General features: G+C 36.7%; 1 protein-coding gene across 1 annotated transcript in view; it reads left to right on the top strand.

Moving 5' to 3' along the window:
* Positions 1 to 23436, top strand: part of arvcfa (ARVCF delta catenin family member a) — a 50300-nt gene that overhangs the window by 10450 nt on the left and 16414 nt on the right. The window contains exons 3-9 of the mRNA XM_087790554.1: positions 3671 to 4239; positions 8019 to 8497; positions 8562 to 8745; positions 10673 to 10790; positions 12471 to 12633; positions 17508 to 17525; positions 19788 to 19915. Of these exons, the coding sequence (XP_087646680.1) occupies positions 3671 to 4239; positions 8019 to 8497; positions 8562 to 8745; positions 10673 to 10790; positions 12471 to 12633; positions 17508 to 17525; positions 19788 to 19915 (1659 nt within the window). The remainder of the gene's footprint in view (positions 1 to 3670; positions 4240 to 8018; positions 8498 to 8561; positions 8746 to 10672; positions 10791 to 12470; positions 12634 to 17507; positions 17526 to 19787; positions 19916 to 23436) is intronic.

Here is a 23436-nt window from a genome sequence, read left to right as displayed (position 1 = left end):
TCATGAAGCTTCATCAACGAATCACTACCATCTAGTGGACTCTGAAGATAATGACACTGTTTCATGAAGCTTCATCAACACATCACTACCATCTAGTGGACTCTGAAGATAATGAAACTGTTTCATGAAGCTTCATCAACACATCACTACCATCTAGTGGACTCTGAAGATGATGACACTGTTTCATGAAGCTTCATCAACACATCACTACCATCTAGTGGACTCTGAAGATAATGACACTGTTTCATGAAGCTTCATCAACACATCACTATATCTAGTGGACTCTGAAGATAATGAAACTGTTTCATGAAGATTCATCGACACATCACTACTATCTATTGGACTCTGAAGATAATGACACTGTTTCATGAAGCTTCATCAACACATCATTAACATCTAGTGGACTCTGAAGATAATGACACTGTTTCATGAAGCTTCATCCACACATCACTACCATCTAGTGGACTCTGGAGATAATGACACTGTTTCATGAAGCTTCATCAACACATCACTACTATCTAGTGGGCTCTGAAGATAATGACACTGTTTCATGAAGCTTCATCGACACATCACTACCGTCTAGTGGACTCTGAAGATAATGACACTGTTTCATGAAGCTTCATCAACACATCACTACCATCTAGTGGACTCTGAAGATAATGACACTGTTTGATGAAGCTTCATCAACACATCACTACCATCTAGTGGACTCTGAAGATAATGACACTGTTTCATGAAGCTTCATCAACACATCACAACCATCTAGTGGACTCTGATGATGATGACACTGTTTCATGAAGCTTCATCAACACATCACTACCATCTAGTGGACTCTGAAGATAATGACACTGTTTCCTGAAGCTTCATTGACACATCACTACCATCTAGTGGACTCTGAAGATAATGACACTGTTTCATGAAGCTCCATCGACACATCACTACCATCTAGTGGACTCTGAAGATAATGACACTGTTTCATGAAGCTTCATCAACCCATCACTACCATCTAGTGGACTCTGAAGATAATGACACTTTTTCATGAAGCTTCATCAACACATCACTACCATCTAGTGAACTCTGAAGATAATGACACTGTTTCATGAAGCTTCATCAACACATCACTACTATCTAGTGGACTCTGAAGATAATGACACATAAAGATGTGTTTGTAAGTTGTGTTTAGAGCCTGTCAGCTCTTGAACTTCCTCCCACCAGACATCGTTCACGTTACCACACTGTTTTTTTTTTATTATACCTCATAATACACCTTCTTAAAACTTTCTTACTGTACTACTGTACTTTTACCTTTTAAAATATATCTTTTTTAACTTCTTATATCACTTTTCAATGTTTACTTGTTGTTTTTTACTGATGCCTTTTAATCCGTTTTCACGTTATCATTTTTAAAGTAGTAAAAATCATCTCGAAGAGTCATTGTCTAATGTTATTGGAGAAAAGATTTTCAAAATAAAACACTCAACAGACAGCAACAATCAATACCACAATAAAAAACTACAAAACAATAATAATTTCAGTCAGTCTTGCTAACTAAGAAAATGTAATATGTAGAAAACTTTATTATAAAATAGTGATATTAAAAACAGAAGTAAAATCTTAATTCATAATTAAAGATGTTATTGAATATATACTGTCAGTACTTTTTTTCCTTCTGTAAATATATTATATTTGTGTCAAACTTTTAAGTAAATAAGAGTTTAAAGTTGGACCATGTGAAGAATATGTAACCATGTTTGATTTCACCACAACACAAACTCTTTAACTAATACCTCCCCCAAGGAGATCGTTTTATAAGAATCTATTTTAAAGAAATTGACAAAACAACTTCCATGATTCAGGAATTCTAACGGCTTGTGGAAAATGTGAATTATCCTGACCGTATCTCAAAACCTCAGAGCTCATGCAGCAACCCTAAAACAATTTCCAATGACCAAACATTAGTCAAATTAAAGTAGTTTGGCGTTAGATCGTACACTTTGTTTTATGAAGTCCAATTTTGCTGTTTATTTCATTACATTTTCAATCTTCAACCAAGGACAGTTAAACATTCTAGTTCCTATGAATTTTACGTTCCTGTACATCAGAGACAGAAGATTATTTATAACGGTGATAAAATCTTGAGTTTTTTATTAATATTATTGAACGTAGATCAAACACATTTTAGTGCCAGTTCTGGAGAGAACAAGGCGTTTAAGAGGAAGAAAGTCACAAATCACTTCCTTTGAAATATGTTCAGAATCTTATTTTGAAATGCTGGTGATGACTAAACCTTTGGCGCTCGTTTCCTGATGAACCCAGACTTGAGATGTGTCTCAAATCACATACTTGTGTACTTAAACTTAGTATTTCTAGTGCATAAGTGCGTCTCATTTCTTAGTATGTAAATGTAGTGCTCCATACACACTCAATTGTCACTAAAACACACACAAAACTGAGTATGGATCGATGGACACTTTCTACACTAAACGACTCCATCTTAGTGACGAAGTTGTAAACGTAAGTTACGTCATACGGCGTAAATATGTCACCAATATTTAGTTTCTCATATTTTTTGATTCAAACCAAATATGCTGCCAGCAGGTGGCGATCGTGTTCCTACAGCTGCTTGAAATCATCGTTAAATAGTAGTAGAAGAAGAAGCTGTCGCGTCATTTCCTGTTAGTGTGTAGCAGCAGAGTTTGATTTGAGACATACTATCTGTGGAGAATTACCGTATTTTCCGGACTATAAGTGGCTCCGGAGTACAAGTCGCTCCAGACATAAGATGCATAATAAAGAAGGAAAAAACATATATAAGTCGCACTGGAGTATAAGTACATTTTTGGGGTAAATTTATTTGATAAAATCCAACACCAAGAACAGACATGTGATCTTGAAAGACAATTTAAAATAAAACTAGAGGCAACAACAGAATAATGTTACGTTACGTTACATGAAGTGAGAACCTGGTATGTTAACATAACATATGAAGAGTTATTCAGAGAACTATAGCATAAATAACTAACAAGTTTACCAAACCATCCGTGTAACTCCAAATAACTCTTCATCCTCGTGTCACTTTTAAACAACTAACTAACTCCGGAGGTAGAAGATGCTTCCTCTTCTACGTGGAAATGATCAAGACAGGCCTAGAGCGCCCTCTGGTGGTTTAGTGTGAAAACAACATGTGAAATGATATACCGCTAATAATGTGTTAATAGTTTCACACATAAGTCGCTCCAGAGTATAAGTCGCACCCCCGGACAAACTATGAAAAAACTACGGAAAATACGGTATTTATTAAGTACACTATCCTGATGCATACTAACCTCCAGTGCACTAAGAGAAGTGTGTGATTTGAGACACAGCACTAGAGTATGTTTCGCTCGACTCAGTAGGAACTTGATGTCTTCAGGGATCAATTGAAGCGAGTTAAAGTGAATCCAACTATTAACTTGTTGATGGATTTATGGATTATTTACGAAGACACAATGAAACGAAGGAAACGAAAGCGAGCGAGAGGAAGTTTGTCGACTAGAAAAGACGGAAAGAGACACGAACGGTTCCGGAATCATCTCTGGACGTTAGATGGAAATGGGAAACCAGGAAGTTTCAAACGTTGCCGACTCTCCTTCGGGTGCGAGTAAGAACGACGTGTGTTCTCTCCAAACAGGAGTTCAAGGCTGCAGGACACGACGGCGAGGCGGCGGCAGATGAAAGTCCGGAGACCCAGCAGGAGAACTCGCCGACTTCAAACGCTCCGGATCAATCGTCGGTGTCCAGCGATCGGGATAAGATCGAGGCCGTGACAAACACTGAAGCCTGCGAGCCGGCCAGAGCGCCGACCTCCACGCTGACCTCCACGCCGACCTCCACGCCGACCTCCACGCCGAGCGGCGCCGCCACCGTCACGCCCCGGCAGGAGACGGTGGCGGCGGACCCTCGGGCGTACGACGGCTACAGGGTCATGGCCGGAGACGTGTACGGTTACGGGAGTTTGTCCCGAGCCACGCACCACGGCTACTGGCCCCCCAAGAACTTTCAGCCGGGGGTCCACTACACCCTGCCCTTCTTGAGGGACAGCTACGCCCCGGCGACCCAGACGGAGGAGGGCGGCGGGACGGAGAACCCGGCCGAGGTCAAGACCAACCAGCCGGCGGCCGGCTACACGACCCTGGGGGGGGTTCACCAGTTCAGGCCCATCACCACCATGGAGCTGCTCCGAGAACCTTCCAGAACCAGGTAGGCCACGTTTGAGGATTTGAGGACTTGTTGAGAATATATCGGGGGAAATATTTCAGGGGGATTTTGTGTCCCTCGACAATCACATCTCACCCTTGCAACCGACTCCTAACCCTGACCCTGACCCTGACCCTGACCCTGACCCTGACCCTGATCCTGACCCTGACCCTGACCCTGACCCTGACCCCGACCCCGACCCGACAGGGGTCTCAGTTTTCTCTAAAAATATAACATCAAAAATCTAATTTTATAAACGATGTTTCTCTTGTGACATTTTCATCCAGAGATAATGCAAGGGATACCAAATATACGTCTGATTTCTGGCCTTCGAGCCTCAGGGTTGTGGGTCAAGGTGACCCGAAGGCCTTAAAAAAACAAATGTCTTTGTGGTATCCTTTGTGTTGTCTCAGGGTAAAGGTCAACAAACTCCACCACACTGCATATGTGTTCATGGAAGCCAGGGAGGTCGTTGACCTTCACCTAGAGATCAACACGTTTGTTTTCGGGCCTACGGGTCACATTGACCCTAAGATAACGAAAGGGAAAAGCAACTGAGGTGAAGTGAGTTTTATGATGAATGTTGAATCATTTCAAAGCAGCTTAACTTTGTCGTCTCACTTATGGTGAAATGAAAAGACATTTAGAAATGTAGACGCTGAAGCTGTATATATACTGTATATGTGTATTTATATATATATATACATTATTTTTCAGTCACATGATTGTTTTTGTGTCCCAATCATGTGACATCAAGTAGCTCATATTAAAATAAACATTTTAACATATTCAAGTCAAAGACACCAACCATTTAAATATATTTCACAGAAAGAAAAACAAACATATTGTATAAAAAGAAAGATATTCAAATAGATACTCGAAGTCAGTCCCGTCTTTAAGTGTCAGCGCTGGAGGCTCGACAACAACAACAATTACACTTCTTGACGTTTCCCACTGACTTGAATCGTTTCAAACGATCTGACCTTGAATAACAATGAATCATGTGAATAATTCACGAGTCCTCGACGCTTCCTCTGCACTGTTTTATTTGTTTTGCTAAATATTTTTTGGTTTATTTCTATAAAATGTACTTAAAGCAGCTCTGGGTAGTTTTGTGTACCTTCGTATTTGTTTATTAAAATAACTTGTGATGACACATCGACTTAAATTCCAGGGTTGAGTCAGTACTTGGGTGACTTAGGTCAGTCTGTCAAACTGAGCCTGAGAAACCTGGGTGTTGTATTTGATAAAGACATGTATCTTGTTCGACACTGAAGAAAACTGACTAGAAACTGTTTCCTTCAACTGAGAAAAATCTCTAAACTTAGGAAAATGTTGTCGGAACATGATCTGGATCTTATAATCCATGCGTTTGTTTCTTCTCGTCTGGACTATTGTAACAGTTTGTTTTCATGTCTTAACAAGAAGGATCTTCTCGCCTGCAGTTCATACAAAACTCTGCAGCCAGAATTCTGACCCGCTCTAGTAGAAGAACTTACATTTCTCCGATCCTTAAAACTCTTCACTGGCTTCCAGTTTCTTTCAGGATCATTTTAAAATTCTGGTTCTTACTTTCAGATCTATTCATGGTCAGACCTTCCATCACTGATCTGATCCAGACTTACACCCCAGCTCGGGCTCTGAGGTCTGTGGATCAGAATCTACTGATGGTTCCTCGCACACGGCTCAGGACCAGAGGAGAGAAATCTTTTCAGGCTGTTGCTCCTAAGCTTTGGAACGATCTTCTCTCTCTTTGCTCTTGATGGATCTACTGACTCCTTTAAGAAACATCTTAAGACGTTTCTATTTGTTCAGGCTTTTCCTTGATTTTCTGGAACTCCTGTGTTGTTCTCAGTATTATCTTGATCTTTAAAGTATGTACTTTTTTTGAGTATTGTTTTGATTGTTTAAGCGCTTTGTGACCCTGGTCTCGAAAAGCGCTATATAAATAAATATTACTTACTTACTTACTTAAAACTAGTTGAATGACTCATATAGGTATTGAGGTGTTTTGTTTTTATTTTCACTGTAAAAGTGAAAAACCCCATGGTTTTTCATTATTTTTATAAAATATATGAATATGTATTTTTCTTTGTATAAAATATATTAACATCTTTTCATCCTTTTTATTAAATATATTATTATTTTTTATTTTATTTTAATAAAATATATTATTATTTTTTCATCCTTTTTATAACATATATTATTATGTTGTTTTTCTTTCTATAAAATATTTTTAATATGTTTTCATCCTTTTTATTAAATATATTATTGTGTTTTTTTCTTTTTGTAAAATATATTATAGTTTGAAAACGTGTTTTAAAATAAATGCAAGAACAAAAACAGAATCACCTTCTAACAAAGTTCATCTAAAACTAAGAATAAATAAACTGTGGCCCTTGTGTGGCCCTCACTGCCTCTAATGTTATGAAGTTTTTGACTCAGAAAAATAAAAATATATATTTACAAATATTTATTTACATGTTCGAAGTGAAGAATATTTGCAACAAGTGTGTTTGTCAAGAACATGAAGAACATGAGACCTTTTGTTTAGTTTGATTCAGTTAATTAGGTGTGTGTTTGTGTGTGTGTGTGTAGGTGTGTGTGTGTGTGTGTGTAGTTGGTTGTGTGTGTGTGTGTGTGTGTGGGGGGTGTGTGTGTGTTTGTGTGTGTGTGTGTGTAGTTGGTTGTGTGTGTGTGTGTGTGTGTTTGTGTGTGTGTGTGTAGTTGGTTGTGTGTGTGTGTGTGTGTGTGTAGTTGGTTGTGTGTATGTGTGTGTGTAGTTGGTTGTGTGTGTGTGTTTGTGTGTGTGTGTGTGTGTAGTTGGTTGTGTGTGTGTGTGTGTGTGTGTGTAGTTGGTTGTGTGTGTGTGTGTGTGTGTGTAGTTGGTTGTGTGTGTGTGTGTGTAGTTGGTTGTGTGTGTGTGTGTGTGTGGGGGGTGTGTGTGTGTGTGTGTGTGTGTGTGTGGTTGGTTGTGTGTGTGTGTGTGTGTAGTTGGTTGTGTGTGTGTGTGTTTGTGTGTGTGTGTGTAGTTGGTTGTGTGTGGGGGGTGTGTGTGTGTGTGTGTGTGTGTGATTGTGTGTGTAGTTGGTTGTGTGTGTGTGTGTGTGTGTGTGTGTGTGTGTGTGTGTGTGTGTGTGTGTGTGTCTTCAGCAGTTTTCTACCAGGTAAACCGGTAGAAATAATTTCTCTAGAGTTGTCGTAAAATAATGTCAATTATAATATTCATGAAAAAGTGAAACAAAAGATTTAAAAGGTAAATACTTTTGCAGCCAATATTCATAAAAACCTCCGTCTGTGGAAGTAAATCAGTGCCAGAAAATAAATGCATTTAAAACCTTGAAACTTTCTTTTTTATTTTATTTATTTAATAATTGAATATTCATTTATATATTTTAAGTTTAATTTGTTTATAAAGAAGACATTAATTAAATCATTTTTTTGATGATTTTTTCCAAATTAACATATTTTACACACAGGTGTTGATCAATCATTTAAAAAGTTATTTAATTTAATATGAAATCAAAACAAATTCAGTAAAAGTGTCAACATTTTAAATGTTTAATTAATAAATAATAATAAATTGAAATAATATAGCGATGCCACTGATTTACTTCCGTGTGACTGTTGGGATGAAAACCAGATGAAATAAATCAATCCATCAAATCTGTCAAAGTTGTTTACGACTCACTTAATGTCCTGAAGTCACTGAAATCTTTGACTGACGTTGCCGTGGAAACCGTCTCTTCATCTAACGCCGTTCCCGTCTCGGTTCTCCTCAGAGGCGGCTACGACGACGCCTTCATGGCCCAGCTGGAGGGGAACCTGAACCCCTTCTTCCAGGTCATGTGCCGGGCCCAGACGCTGCAGTTCCCCCACAAGCGCAGCAGCATGGTGAGCCTGGACAGCATCCGCCGGGACCCCCGCTGGAGGGACCCCAACCTGCACGAGGTCATCGCCATGCTGGGCCACCCCATGGACCCGGTCAAGTCCAACGCCGCCGCCTACCTGCAGCACCTGTGCTACGAGAACGACCGCATCAAGCAGGACGTGCGGCAGCTGAACGGCGTGCCGGTCCTGGTGGGCCTGCTGGACCACCCCAAGCCCGAGGTCCACCGGAAGGCGTGCGGCGCGTTACGCAACATATCCTACGGGAAGGACCACAACAACAAGATGGCCATCAAGAACTGCGAAGGCATCCAAGCTCTAGTGAGACTCCTGAGGAAGTCCATCAGCGTGGAGGTCAAAGAGTTGGTGACCGGTACCTGCTTTCTTCCTTCTGAGTCCTGATCCAAGAACTGTTCTCACGGGTGTCTCTCCTGCAGGGACTCTGTGGAACCTGTCCTCGCACGAGCCGCTGAAGATGGCCGTCATTAACCAGGGACTCCAGACTCTCAACGAGGAAATCATTATTCCACACTCGGGCTGGAGGAGAGACCCCAGCGACCAGAGCAAACTGCAGAGTGCAGAGTGGACCACGATCTTCAAGAACACCTCCGGCTGTCTGAGGTACTACCACGAGTCAGGGTCAACGATACGATTTATAGTGATAGTGTAGCAACAAGTATACAGTATATGTGTAGTATTGTCCAGTACTTGACTCTGGTGTTGTGATAGTGTAGTAACAAGTATATATGTGTAGTATTGTCCAGTACTTGACTCTGGTGTTGTGATAGTGTAGTAACAAGTATCTATGTGTAGTATTGTCGAGTACTTGACTCTGGTGTTGTGATAGTGTAGTAACAAGTATATATGTGTAGTATTGTCCAGTACTTGACTCTGGTGTTGTGATAGTGTATTAACAAGTATATATGTGTAGTATTGTCGAGTACTTGACTCTGGTGTTGTGATAGTGTAGTAATAAGTATATATGTGTAGTATTGTCCAGTACTTGACTCTGGTGTTGTGATAGTGTAGTAACAAGTATATATGTGTAGTATTGTCCAGTACTTGACTCTGGTGTTGTGATAGTGTAGTAACAAGTATATATGTGTAGTATTGTCCAGTACTTGACTCTGGTGTTGTGATAGTGTAGTAACAAGTATATATGTGTAGTATTGTCCAGTACTTGACTCTGGTGTTGTGATAGTGTAGTAACAAGTATATATGTGTAGTATTGTCCAGTACTTGACTCTGGTGTTGTGATAGTGTAGTAACAAGTATCTATGTGAAGTATTGTCCAGTACTTGACTCTGGTGTTGTGATAGTGTAGTCACAAGTAGATATGTGTAGTATTGTCCAGTACTTGACTCTGGTGTTGTGATAGTGTAGTAACAAGTATATATGTGTAGTATTGTCCAGTACTTGACTCTGGTGTTGTGATAGTGTAGTAACAAGTATATATGTGTAGTATTGTCCAGTACTTGACTCTGATGTTGTGATAGTGTAGTAACAAGTATCTATGTGTAGTATTGCCCAGTACTTGACTCTGGTGTTGTGATAGTGTAGTAATAAGTATATATGTGTAGTATTGCCCAGTACTTGACTCTGATGTTGTGATAGTGTAGTAACAAGTATCTATGTGTAGTATTGCCCAGTACTTGACACTGGTGTTGTGATAGTGTAGTAATAAGTATATATGTGTAGTATTGCCCAGTACTTGACTCTGGTGTTGTGATAGTGTAGTAACAAGTATATATGTGTAGTATTGTCCAGTACTTGACTCTGATGTTGTGATAGTGTAGTAACAAGTATCTATGTGTAGTATTGCCCAGTACTTGACTCTGGTGTTGTGATAGTGTAGTAATAAGTATCTATGTGTAGTATTGTCCAGTACTTGACTCTGATGTTGTGATAGTGTAGTAACAAGTATCTATGTGTAGTATTGTCCAGTACTTGACTCTGGTGTTGTGATAGTGTAGTAACAAGTACATATGTGTAGTATTGTCCAGTACTTGAATCTGATGTTGTGATATTGTAGTAACAAGTATATATGTGTAGTATTGTCCAGTACTTGACTCTGGTGTTGTGATAGTATAGTAACAAGTATATATGTGTAGTATTGTCCAGTACTTGACTCTGGTGTTGTGATAGTGTAGTAACAAGTATATATGTGTAGTATTGTCCAGTACTTGACTCTGGTGTTGTAGTATTTACAGACCACATGACTCTTAACGAAGTCATAACTACTTTCATTTGTTTTCAAACCAAAATATGTCCAAACATCAGCTTTAAAAGCTGCTGGAGTCACTGTATCCTCTCGTCCTCAGTCATCGCCGGGATCTCTCTGTATTTCATTCCCTCTTTGGCTGAGTAAGACATAATAATGATCGTAGTTTCTTCCACCACTACAGCAGTATTCCACTGTTATGATAATAATAATACATTTTACTTAAAAGAACCTTCGGCAAAACTCAAGGTCGCTTCACAGACACCAAAGATAAAAACACACAATACAATAAAGACACACAATAAAGTAACACTGGTCTCTGTGCAGGAACGTGAGCTCCGACGGCGCCGAGGCTCGGCAGCGACTGAGGGAGTGCGAGGGCCTCGTGGACGCTCTGATCCACGCTCTCCACTCCGCCGTCGTCAACAAGGACACTGACAACAAGGTTCGTCACTGCAGCAGCATGAGTCACAGACCCCCCCCTCAGTGTGTAGAGACCCCAATACACACATCCCACACAAATCATTTACCTCACTGCTTATGAAAGTCAAGCACTGCTGTCAATATTACCTTTATATTAAAATACCTTTAAAGTATATACTTTATTGAATATTGTTTTGATTGTTTAAGTGCTTTGTGACCCTGGTCTGGAAAAGCACTATATAAATACAAATTACTTACTTACTTACTAATATATTGTTTCATTTTATTTTGAAGGTTTCACTTTTGTTTATTTAATGTTGTAGCGTTGAATATGTATTCTTTTAAGTATTTAATTCAATATTTGTATTTAAATTGTTCTAAATTCATGCATTTATTTCACATTAAGTTTGATGTTTTTATTCCAGTAATTAAAAAATAAATAAATAAATATATTTTTTTAATTCGTAGCTATTTAATGATGTTCTTGTATGACATCATGTGATCACCTGCGCGTCACACGATTGGCTGAAAGTTTGATAACTTTTTTAGTAGTGTGTGGTGACACTGTTGTACCAGCACTTTTATTTTGAATTTAAAAGACTTTGAAGTAAAAAATATTGAATTTTGAGCGTTTATTTTTCAATCATTGGAATAAGAATATCAAAATCTACGTGTAAAAAAGCATCACTTCAATTCAAATGTTTAATTCCCATGATTAAAAAAACAACAAAAATTGAACCTTTAAATATACAAAAATTAAATAAATACAAAATCTTTACTTAAAAACAATTGAAGTTTAATCATTTAATATTCTGATTAATTATGCTTAATTTCACAATTTTTCCTGCACAATATTTTAATCAGCCTAAATAATGATAATAAAAACATATTTAATAGTTGATCTGTGCCTCTAGATTTTCCAAGTACTGGATTTTCCATCCATCTCTTCATCCATCCATCCATCCATCCATCCATCCATCCATCCATCCATCCATCCATCCATCCATCCATCCATCCATCCATCCATCCATCCATCCATCCATCCATCCATCCATCCATCCATCCATCCATCCATCCATCCATCCATCCATCCATCCATCCATCCATCTCTTCATCCATCCATCCATCTCTTCATCCATCCATCCATCCATCCATCCATCCATCCATCCATCCATCCATCCATCCATCCATCCATCCATCCATCCATCCATCCATCCATCCATCCATCCATCCATCCATCCCTTCATCCATCCATCCATCCATCCATCCATCCATCCATCCATCCATCCATCCATCCATCCATCCATCCATCCATCCATCCATCCATCCATCCATCCATCCATCCATCCATCCATCCATCCATCCATCCATCCATCCATCCATCCATCCATCCATCCATCCATCCATCCATCCACCCACCCACCCATCCATCCATCCATCCATCCATCCATCCATCTCTTCATCCATCCATCCATCCATCCATCCATCCATCCATCCATCCATCCATCCATCCATCCATCCATCCATCCATCCATCCATCCATCCATCCATCCATCCATCCATCCATCCATGCATGTATTTATATATATATATATATACATGTATATATATATATCCCCAGTCGCATCCCAATGTGTGTGTCAAAAAAAATGCTATATACTTTCATTTAAAAAGTATTTTTTTACTTTGTTCTTGTGCTCAGTCGGTGGAAAACTGCGTCTGCATCCTGAGAAATCTGTCCTATCACGTCCACAAAGAAATACCCGGAGCCGAACGGTTCCAGGAGCCGCACACCAACCACCTGATCCGGTCACTGGGGCCTCAGAAGAAGAAGACGGAACCCATCTCAGAGAAGAGAACTAAAGGTCTGAGAAACTTCTTTCACTTCATCATCACTTCAGATCAGTGTGGACGTGACTCAGCAATTATTCAACATTCATCAGTGATCTTTAACAAACTACAATAATACATGTATTTATGTTTGGCTTTAGTGTTTTCTACAACATTTTTAATGAGGCTGTTTGTTCCTTGTTATAAAACTAGACCAACGCTAATGCTAATGCTAATGCAAGTATAAATATAAATATAAATATAAATATAAATATAAATATAAATATAAATATAAATATAAATATAAATGCAAATATAAATATAAATATAAATATAAATATAAATATAAATATAAATATAAATATAAATATAAATATAAATATAAATAAGAATGAAAACGCAAATATAAAAATAATTAATGGGAAAATATGGTGTGGTACAAGAAGAAAATGTTTAGTAAAAAGTTTTTGTCATAATATATGTGTTAAAAAACTTCCTGTCTCTCATTCCAAAGCACAATAAACAGAAATGTTAAAAAAAATCTCTTCATCTCCAAAACAAATTAATCTCCTCTGTGCTCGCTTCATCTTCCTTGCTAACAGCGGCCATCTTGGATTGCATCCAACAATGAAAAAAACAAAAAAAAGAAAAGACAGTGAAACTTCTTTATTATTATCTGTCTTTTAGGATTTCCGTCACAAACACAAAGCACTTCATTTCTTCTACAAACAAGAAAACAATGCTGGTGTCAGTTGAAATCACACACAAATAAAGCTGAATAAACATTCAAAAAACTACGTTCAAAAATGACGCAGGACGTCACTTGAGAAAAATAAAGTTTCTTTATAATAAAAAACAAGGTTGGTACAAACAGAGGTTCATTCACTCACTTTCTTGCCTTCTAGTTCTTTCATTCACTGTCAAATTATATAAATCATAATCAGCTGCGCGGAAAACTATATCTGGTCTTTATCTGTCAGACAATATCTGTTTTTTAACAATTATTATCGCACATTTCATTCCTTTTCATCTGTTTTAACTAAAATGCCGATGATAATAAATAAGCAGGTTTTAATCAATGCTGTAAATCAACAATGTTACTAATCAACATAAATCAACTAATGCAAGTAAAAAACAAGTTACAACAATGTTAGTTTGACACTAAAACCAAATCTCAGATTTAAACGTGTATTATTGTGTACGAAGCATACCACACTGTGAAATACTGTATCATATGGTATTGTATAGAGCCGTATTATGCCATACTATGCTCTACCATACCGTACTGTAATACATCGTATAATATACCATAATGTTCGGCATCGTATTGTATCATATTATATATTGTATTGTCTCATCCCTTCAAACTAGCATCGCCTTCATCGTAGCCTTCGAACCAGATTATTGTCATTTATAAGTGAATAGATTTGAACAGAAAAGTACTCTCAGTACTACTGAGCTGGTTTATTAAATATGAGTATATTTGTAGGATCCACGTGGAAGATGGAGCTTCAGGCGCTTTAATATTTCAACAAGAACCGACACATTAATATATATAGAAACACACAACAAGAGCCGACACATTCATATATATATATGGAAACACACAACAAGAACCGACACATTAATATATATAGAAACACACAACAAGAACCGACACATTAAAATATATATGGAAACACACAACAAGAACCGACACATTAATATATATATGGAAACACACAACAAGAACCGACACATTAATATATATAGAAACACAAAACAAGAACCGACACATTAATATATATATGGAAACACACAACAAGAACCGACACATTAATATATATATGGAAACACACAACAAGAACCGACACATTAATATATATAGAAACACACAACAAGAACAGACACATTAAAATATATATGGAAACACACAACAAGAACCGACACATTAATATATATATAGAAACACACAACAAGAATCGACACATTAATATATATATAGAAACACACAACAAGAATCGACACATTAATATATATATAGAAACACACAACAAGAACCGACACATTAATATATATGGAAACACACAACAAGAACCGACACATTAATATATATATAGAAACACACAACAAGAACCGACACATTAATATATATAGAAACACACAACAAGAACCGACACATTAATATATATATGGAAACACACAACAAGAACCGACACATGAATAGATATATAGAAACACACAACAAGAGCCGACACATTAATATATATATAGAAACACACAACAAGAACCGACACATTAATATATATATAGAAACACACAACAAGAACCGACACATTAATATATATATAGAAACACACAACAAGAACCGACACATTAATATATATATGGAAACACACAACAAGAACCGACACATTAATATATATATAGAAACACACAACAAGAACCGACACATTAATATATATATATAGAAACACACAACAAGAACCGACACATTAATATATATATAGAAACACACAACAAGAACCGACACATTAATATATATATATAGAAACACACAACAAGAACCGACACATTAATATATATATAGAAACACACAACAAGAACCGACACATTAATATATATATAGAAACACACAACAAGAACCGACACATTAATATATATGGAAACACACAACAAGAACCGACACATTAATATATATATAGAAACACACAACAAGAACCGACACATTAATATATATAGAAACACACAACAAGAACCGACACATTAATATATATATGGAAACACACAACAAGAACCGACACATTAATATATATATATAGAAACACACAACAAGAACCGACACATTAATATATATATAGAAACACACAACAAGAACCGACACATTAATATATATAGAAACACACAACAAGAACCGACACATTAATATATATATAGAAACACACAACAAGAACCGACACATTAATATATATATAGAAACACACAACAAGAGCCGACACATTAATATATATATAGAAACACACAACAAGAACCGACACATTAATATATATATGGAAACACACAACAAGAACCGACACATTAATATATATATGGAAACACACAACAAGAACCGACACATTAATATATATAGAAACACACAACAAGAACCAACACATTAATATATATAGAAACACACAACAAGAACAGACACATTAATATATATAGAAACACACAACAAGAACCGACACATTAATATATATAGAAACACACAACAAGAACCGACACATTAATATATATATAGAAACACACAACAAGAACCGACACATTAATATATATAGAAACACACAACAAGAGCCGACACATTAATATATATATAGAAACACACAACAAGAGCCGACACGTTAATATATATATAGAAACACACAACAAGAACCGACACATTAATATATATATATAGAAACACACAACAAGAACCGACATATTAATATATATATAGAAACACACAACAAGAACCGACACATTAATATATATATAGAAACACACAACAAGAACCGACATATTAATATATATATAGAAACACACAACAAGAACCGACACATTAATATATATATAGAAACACACAACAAGAACCGACATATTAATATATATATAGAAACACACAACAAGAACCGACATATTAATATATATATAGAACACACAACAAGAATCGACACGTTAATATATATATAGAAACACACAACAAGAACCGACACATTAATATATATAGAAACACACAACAAGAACCGACACATTAATATATATATAGAAACACACAACAAGAACCGACACATTAATATATATATAGAAACACACAACAAGAACCGACACATTAATATATATATAGAAACACACAACAAGAACCGACACATTAATATATATATAGAAACACACAACAAGAACCGACACATTAATATATATATAGAAACACACAACAAGAACCGACACATTAATATATATATAGAAACACACAACAAGAATCGACACATTAATATATATATAGAAACACACAACAAGAACCGACACATTAATATATATATAGAAACACACAACAAGAGCCGACACATTAATATATATATATAGAAACACACAACAAGAACCGACACATTAATATATATATAGAAACACACAACAAGAACCGACACATTAATATATATATAGAAACACACAACAAGAACCGACACATTAATATATATATAGAAACACACAACAAGATAGGACACATTAATATATATATAGAAACACACAACAAGAACCGACACATTAATATATATATAGAAACACAACAAGAACCGACACATTAATATATATATAGAAACACACAACAAGAACCGACACATTAATATATATATAGAAACACACAACAAGAACCGACACATTAATATATATAGAAACACACAACAAGAACCGACACATTAATATATATATAGAAACACACAACAAGAACCGACACATTAATATATATATAGAAACACACAACAAGAACCGACACATTAATATATATATGGAAACACACAACAAGAACCGGTTCAAGAGGGATTTTAAATTCTGTTCAATCATTAGATTCTATTTCATCTCTTTCTGCAGGAATTAAAGAGCCTCAGATGATAATATCCTCGGATTAATGGAGGCTTAATAATTATCTGTATTTCATCCTCACTGACGCTGATGCGATATTTACACGAGCCAGACGTATAATTACGGAATCCTGGAAGAGCTAACGGGACGTCAGGACAAATGTGGACGCTTGGATGACTTCCTGCTTAATGGGGCGATGATGTGCTCCATATTTCCTGCTTCCCAGGAAATCGTCGCCGCTTCCTCAATTATACGTTTCCTGTTTCCAGCAAAAACTATCGTATAACTTTCTCTTTTTTCTGTTTTTTTTGCTGCGTTTTGTTGCTGGAACCTGCAGAGGAGTGGTTCAATCAAGGTCAGTGAATTTTGTATTTGTGGAATAATTGTCTTTCTGTGAACAATGTTTATTTTTATTAGTGTAAATAACAAATGCATGTTTCAATGTCATTGTCGATATGTACACGTTTTGCAGCGAAGGACGCAAATGATTTCTCTGCAGAAAATTCCCACCAAATATTAATTAAAAATATTTTCTAACCAATTTGTTTTCATTCATTTTACTACGAAATTATGTTGTTTTTTTTGTTATGAACGTGTTAATATTTTACATTTTTTCCCAATCTCATCATTTGGAATGTTACCCCGTAACACTTGTCCTGGCTTTTACAAAGACACTGTTTCTTTAAGTGACGGCAGATTACCTGAAAAAAAAACCTTTGAAGGAGCCAAGGTATCAAGCAGTACGATTTCAATGCAATTTGATATAAACTTTAACTTTGTAAACGTTGAATCTTTCTCTTCAAGACGCAGTAACTTCTCATCACGACCATGTTTTACACTTTATTACTTTATAAAGTTGCTCTGAAATCTGGGCGAAGGAGAGGTTACAAGAGTCCATTATGACGCAATTAAGGCTTCAATCCTCCTCCAGCCAGCTTTGTTTATACAACGGGTCTCTTGGCGGTGACAAACCTCCATGCACACTAGCTTACATAGTGGATAACAATGCTAGCTGCAGATATTCTGAGGTAAAATGTATCATTGTTAACACAATTTAATTTAAACTTTTTTTTTTTTTTAAATGAATATATTTTATCAGTATTATTATATAAACATGTTTATATTGAATTTAAAATGCTTACATTCAATAACATATTACCTTTAGAAAATTGTTTTATTGGAATTACAATAACAAATTCAACGTTTTTTTTCAAGTTCAATTAATCAAACAATATTTAAACATTTAATAGTATTTTAATATTTCTTCTTTTATTTAATATTTTATTTTTTATTAATTCAACCCAAAAGATGTATTTAGGGTTGTTTTTTTTTCGGGATTTTTTTAATGGATTTAATTAATAACAATAATTTAATTAAACAATTTGCTATTTTATTTTTTAGACTAATTCAACACAAAATATATTTTTTTATTTCGTGGATTTAATTATTTGTAGATTTATTACATCCAAAAAATGGTATTTGTATATCGTTATTGTTTTTAATATTTTAATAATAATAATTAAAACTTGTTATGTTATTTCTGGGTCAATGTGACCCGAAGGCCCAAAATATTTCATGACAGAGAAAACACAAGGGTTACATAATTTAAAAAACAAAAACATAACACAATATACAAATACAATGTTTTGAATTCAATTATTTTTCCCAAAATAATTAAATCCATAAGAAAACAACATATTTTGTGCTGAATTAGTAAACAATTATTAATAATAATAATTCAAATAATAATAATAATAATAATAAAAAAAGAAACGACAAAATAGTTAATACATTTGCAAATTATTTAATTAAATTGTTTTTAAATGATTGTTAAATGAGCAAATTATCAAATGATATTATTTTTTATAAAATAATCAAATTATATTATTTTTTATAAATGCACTGAAAAACAACACATTAAAATAAAAAATAATGTATAGTTTATAATTCAACGACTGATCATTCTGTCACTGATGGACTCCCTTATAAAACCTCCTCACAGAGGGATCCAGTGCAGCAGTGGAAGTGTTTGTATGCATGACATTGGCCTGCAAGAGCAGCCATTGAGATGCACGACCACACACCGGCACCTGCAGCACTCGAGGAGGCTTTCATTACACACACACCAAATGACCCGACGACTAAACGACTGATAACATCTCTATCGGGGGGGGGGGGAAATCTCGAAGGGTGGTGGAGGGGGAAGCGTTTCCTCGGGCGGTCCCGGACAATACTCTGAATCTCCCTCAGTTTTCTCTGTCTTTGAGGGAAGCAGCAGCAGCAGCAGCAGCAGCAGGATCTGAAGCTTCTGCAGCGAGCGCTGAAATACAACGTGTGGATGTGGCGAGCACTAGAGCAGAGACGAGAGCTAATCTCCAGCATCCCACGCTGCAGCCACTGAATGCAAATCAGACTGACAAGCATGTTACGGTCCTGGGTCAGCTTTTTATCGGAGCTGGCATCGTCCCAGCGTCCTGCACTCACAGCAGAGTCTGCAGGATTCTGCAGGAGCTGCCATTTTAATCCGCTTGATTTTCGTCGAACAAACGTTACGTTAGAATCACGGACGGTTGTCGAATCACAGATAATTCACTTCACGAACGTGTCTCCGTCCCAGGGCTGGAGCTGCTGTACCAGCCCGAGGTGGTTCGGCTCTACCTGTCCCTGCTCACCTGCAGCCACAACCACAACACCCTGGAGGCGGCGGCGGGCGCTCTGCAGAACCTGGCGGCGGGTCACTGGACCGTGAGTGGAACTACTTTCAACAGCGTGGATTGATTTCATTTAATGCTTTTGGGACCAGAACTGTAGTCGATGTGGGCTCAGTATGAACCTTCATCAGAGTCCAGGTCACATTGACCCAGAGATAACACAAGGGATACCACAAACCCATTTGTTTCTCTGGCCTTTGGGTCTCTCTGACCAAGGGTTACCACAAACACATTTGCTTTCGGGCCTCCTGGTCACATTGACCCAAAGATAACACAAGGGATACCACAAACACATTTGTTTCTCTGGCCTTTGGGTCACACTGACCAAGGGATACCACAAACACATTTGCTTTAGGGCCTCCTGGTCACATTGACCCAAAGATAACACAAGGGATAACACAAACACATTTGTTTCTCTGGCCTTTGGGTCACACTGACCAAGGGATACCACAAACACATTGGTTTTTTTGGGCTTCCAGGTCACTTTGACCCAGAGACAACACAAGGGATACCAGAAACACATTTGCTTTCAGGCCTCCGGGTCACATTGACCCAGAGACAACACAAGGGATACCACAAACACATTTGTTTCTCGGGCCTTTGGGTCACACTGACCAAGGCATACCACAAACACATTGTTTTTTTTAGGCCTCCATGTCACTTTGACCCAGAGACAACACAAGGGATACCACAAAAAAAAAAGTTTTCGGGCCTCCAGGTCACATTGACCCAGAGACAACACAAGGGATACTAAAAACACATTTGTTCTCAGGTTTTTTTTCTCGGGTCACCTTGACCCTAAGATAACATAAAGGTTAAGCATTTAATTTATTTTATTTTTTTTAATATTGAATTATAAAAAAAATGTATATTGAAATGTTGAATTTGGTTCGTGTTTTTAAAAAAATTTTCACACATAGACTTGGATTTATTTTTATATAATTATTAACAACATATGAATACATAACTGAATGTAAAAATGAACAAGAGTTTAAAAAAATAATAATAATATATATATATATATGTACAGAGAAATAACACAGTTGTAAAATAAAATACAAATAAAAATAATTTAATTACTTTGAAATCTTTACATTTATTCACACATTAATTAATTAAAATATACATTTATTTATTTATAATCAGGTTGTTTGTCGTCCTTCATAACGTCAATCCATTGGACTCAGTAATTAGTTCATTTCTTTGTGGCTTCATACATGAAAAGTTGGTTTTAATCGTCCGCCCTGAGCTGCTGTGACAGAAACAGTGTAAATAAATGCAACGATCGCTGGTGGCGTCGCTGCAGTTGTTCCTTCACAGCATTAGTTCGCGTCTCTCGTCAATTAAAACCACACTAATGAAGGAGTGCGTCGACCGAGCAGGGTGACCCTGGATCTGACTGGAGGAGGGACTCGTGGGGACGTGGATTCAGGGGCCTTTTCCTCCTGATAGACTGTGATCGCGAGAGCGTGAAGATCACATTGAAGTCGTCGCATTAAGACTGAGGGTCGAGCCTCAAACTCTTGTGTTTTACTGTTGATTCGAGTTCAACACAGGATCACAGAGCGATGTTGCCATGGTTACGAGTAGTGATGTGTTGGCGAAGCTTCATGAAACAGTGTCATTATCTTCAGAGTCCACTAGATGGTAGTGATGTGTCGATGAAGCTTCATGAAACAGTGTCATTATCTTCAGAGTCCACTAGATGGTAGTGATGTGTTGATGAAGCTTCATGAAACAGTGTCATTATCTTCAGAGTCCACTAGATGGTAGTGATGTGTTGATGAAGCTTCATGAAACAGTGTCATTATCTTCAGAGTCCACTAGATGGTAGTGATGTGTTGATGAAGCTTCATGAAACAGTGTCATTATCTTCAGAGTCCACTAGATGGTAGTGATGTGTTGATGAAGCTTCATGAAACAGTGTCATTATCTTCAGAGTCCAATAGATGGTAGTGATGTGTCGATGAAGCTTCATGAAACAGTGTCATTATCTTCAGAGTCCACTAGATGGTAGTGATGTGTTGATGAAGCTTCATGAAACAGTGTCATTATCTTCAGAGTCCACTAGATGGTAGGGATGTGTTGATGAAGCTTCATGAAACAGTGTCATTATCTTCAGAGTCCACTAGATGGTAGTGTTGTGTTGATGAAGCTTCATGAAACAGTGTCATTATCTTCAGAGTCCACTAGATGGTAGTGATGTGTCGATGAAGCTTCATGAAACAGTGTCATTATCTTCAGAGTCCACTAGATGGTAGTGATGTGTTGATGAAGCTTCATGAAACAGTGTCATTATCTTCAGAGTACACTAGATGGTAGTGATGTGTTGATGAAGCTTCACGAAACAGTGTCACTATCTTCAGAGTACACTAGATGGTAGTGATGTGTCGATGAAGCTTCATGAAACAGTTTTATTATCTTCAGAGTCCACCAGATGGTAGTGATGTGTTGATGAAGCTTCATGAAACAGTGTCATGTTGTTCAGAGGTCAGAAGGTGGCGCCACCACTTTAAAAATGATGTTTCATTAGAACAGTTGTTTAAAACAGGTATTGTCTGATGAATTTAAAAATATTGAATATAGAAAATGTACATGTATGTACTTTTTTGGGTATTGTTTTGATTGTTTAAGCGCTTTGTGACCCTGGTCTCGAAAAGCGCTATATAAATAAATATTACTTACTTACTTACTTACATTTGAATTAATTTAAAAAAACAAATACTATTTTACATTTAAATGTACAAATGATTACAACAACAAAATTTCAATCAATCAATTGAAAAAGTTCAATATTCGATGATGCTGATTTCATTATTCTAGCATGAAGCATTATGTGACCCTGTCTCAGAACAAGTGTTATTTATGTAGCTATAAAGTTATCATGAGACATTTACAGTTACACAAAATTGAGTGTACAAACATCTCGACACAGGTGGGCATTGAAGTGAAATCCTTTTATTTTTTAAATAAGCAGGTTTTTGTCTTTGATCGTATGAGTAAATTAATAATTATTATACAAAAGAAGCATCAGAGACCGCAGACCTCTGCCAAGCCTGCTCGTTTTCACCCACCTTTTTTTTTTACACGCATAACTCTCAGGTTAAGAAACCGACTTAGAACTAAAACTCCTTTAAAAAAAGCAGAGACTGACAATTATTTTACTTGCAAGGAGAGTTTAATACAGAATCTTCTCATCAAATGTCTAATTTCCCTCTGAAGTAAAAACCGTTTCGGTTGCATCTTTATACTCCATTGAAAGGTATTTATTATCCAAGACACAAGAACAAAGTTTAAACACTGGGAACTCACAGAACAAAGTGTCTTAAATGAAGCAAACAAAAAATTGTGTTCTTCAAGGTGTCATTTTGCCAAATTCCCAAACATTTAATTCCCGAAACACGAGCAGTGATTGACATGTCAATACCTGTAGCTCAGCATTTTGCCATAAATAAAAAAAACACACAATGCAACATATTTGTGTTTTGTGTCATACTTTTACAAACGTATACTTTTCAACTACAATCAAACATTGTCAGCTTCGAATCATGACAA

This window comes from Callionymus lyra, chromosome 5 (genome assembly GCF_982586985.1).
Source record: "Callionymus lyra chromosome 5, fCalLyr1.hap1.1, whole genome shotgun sequence".
Taxonomy (NCBI): Eukaryota; Metazoa; Chordata; class Actinopteri; order Syngnathiformes; family Callionymidae; genus Callionymus; species Callionymus lyra.
Note: the sequence above shows the minus strand (reverse complement) of the source record. Positions and strands in the feature narration are given on the sequence as shown.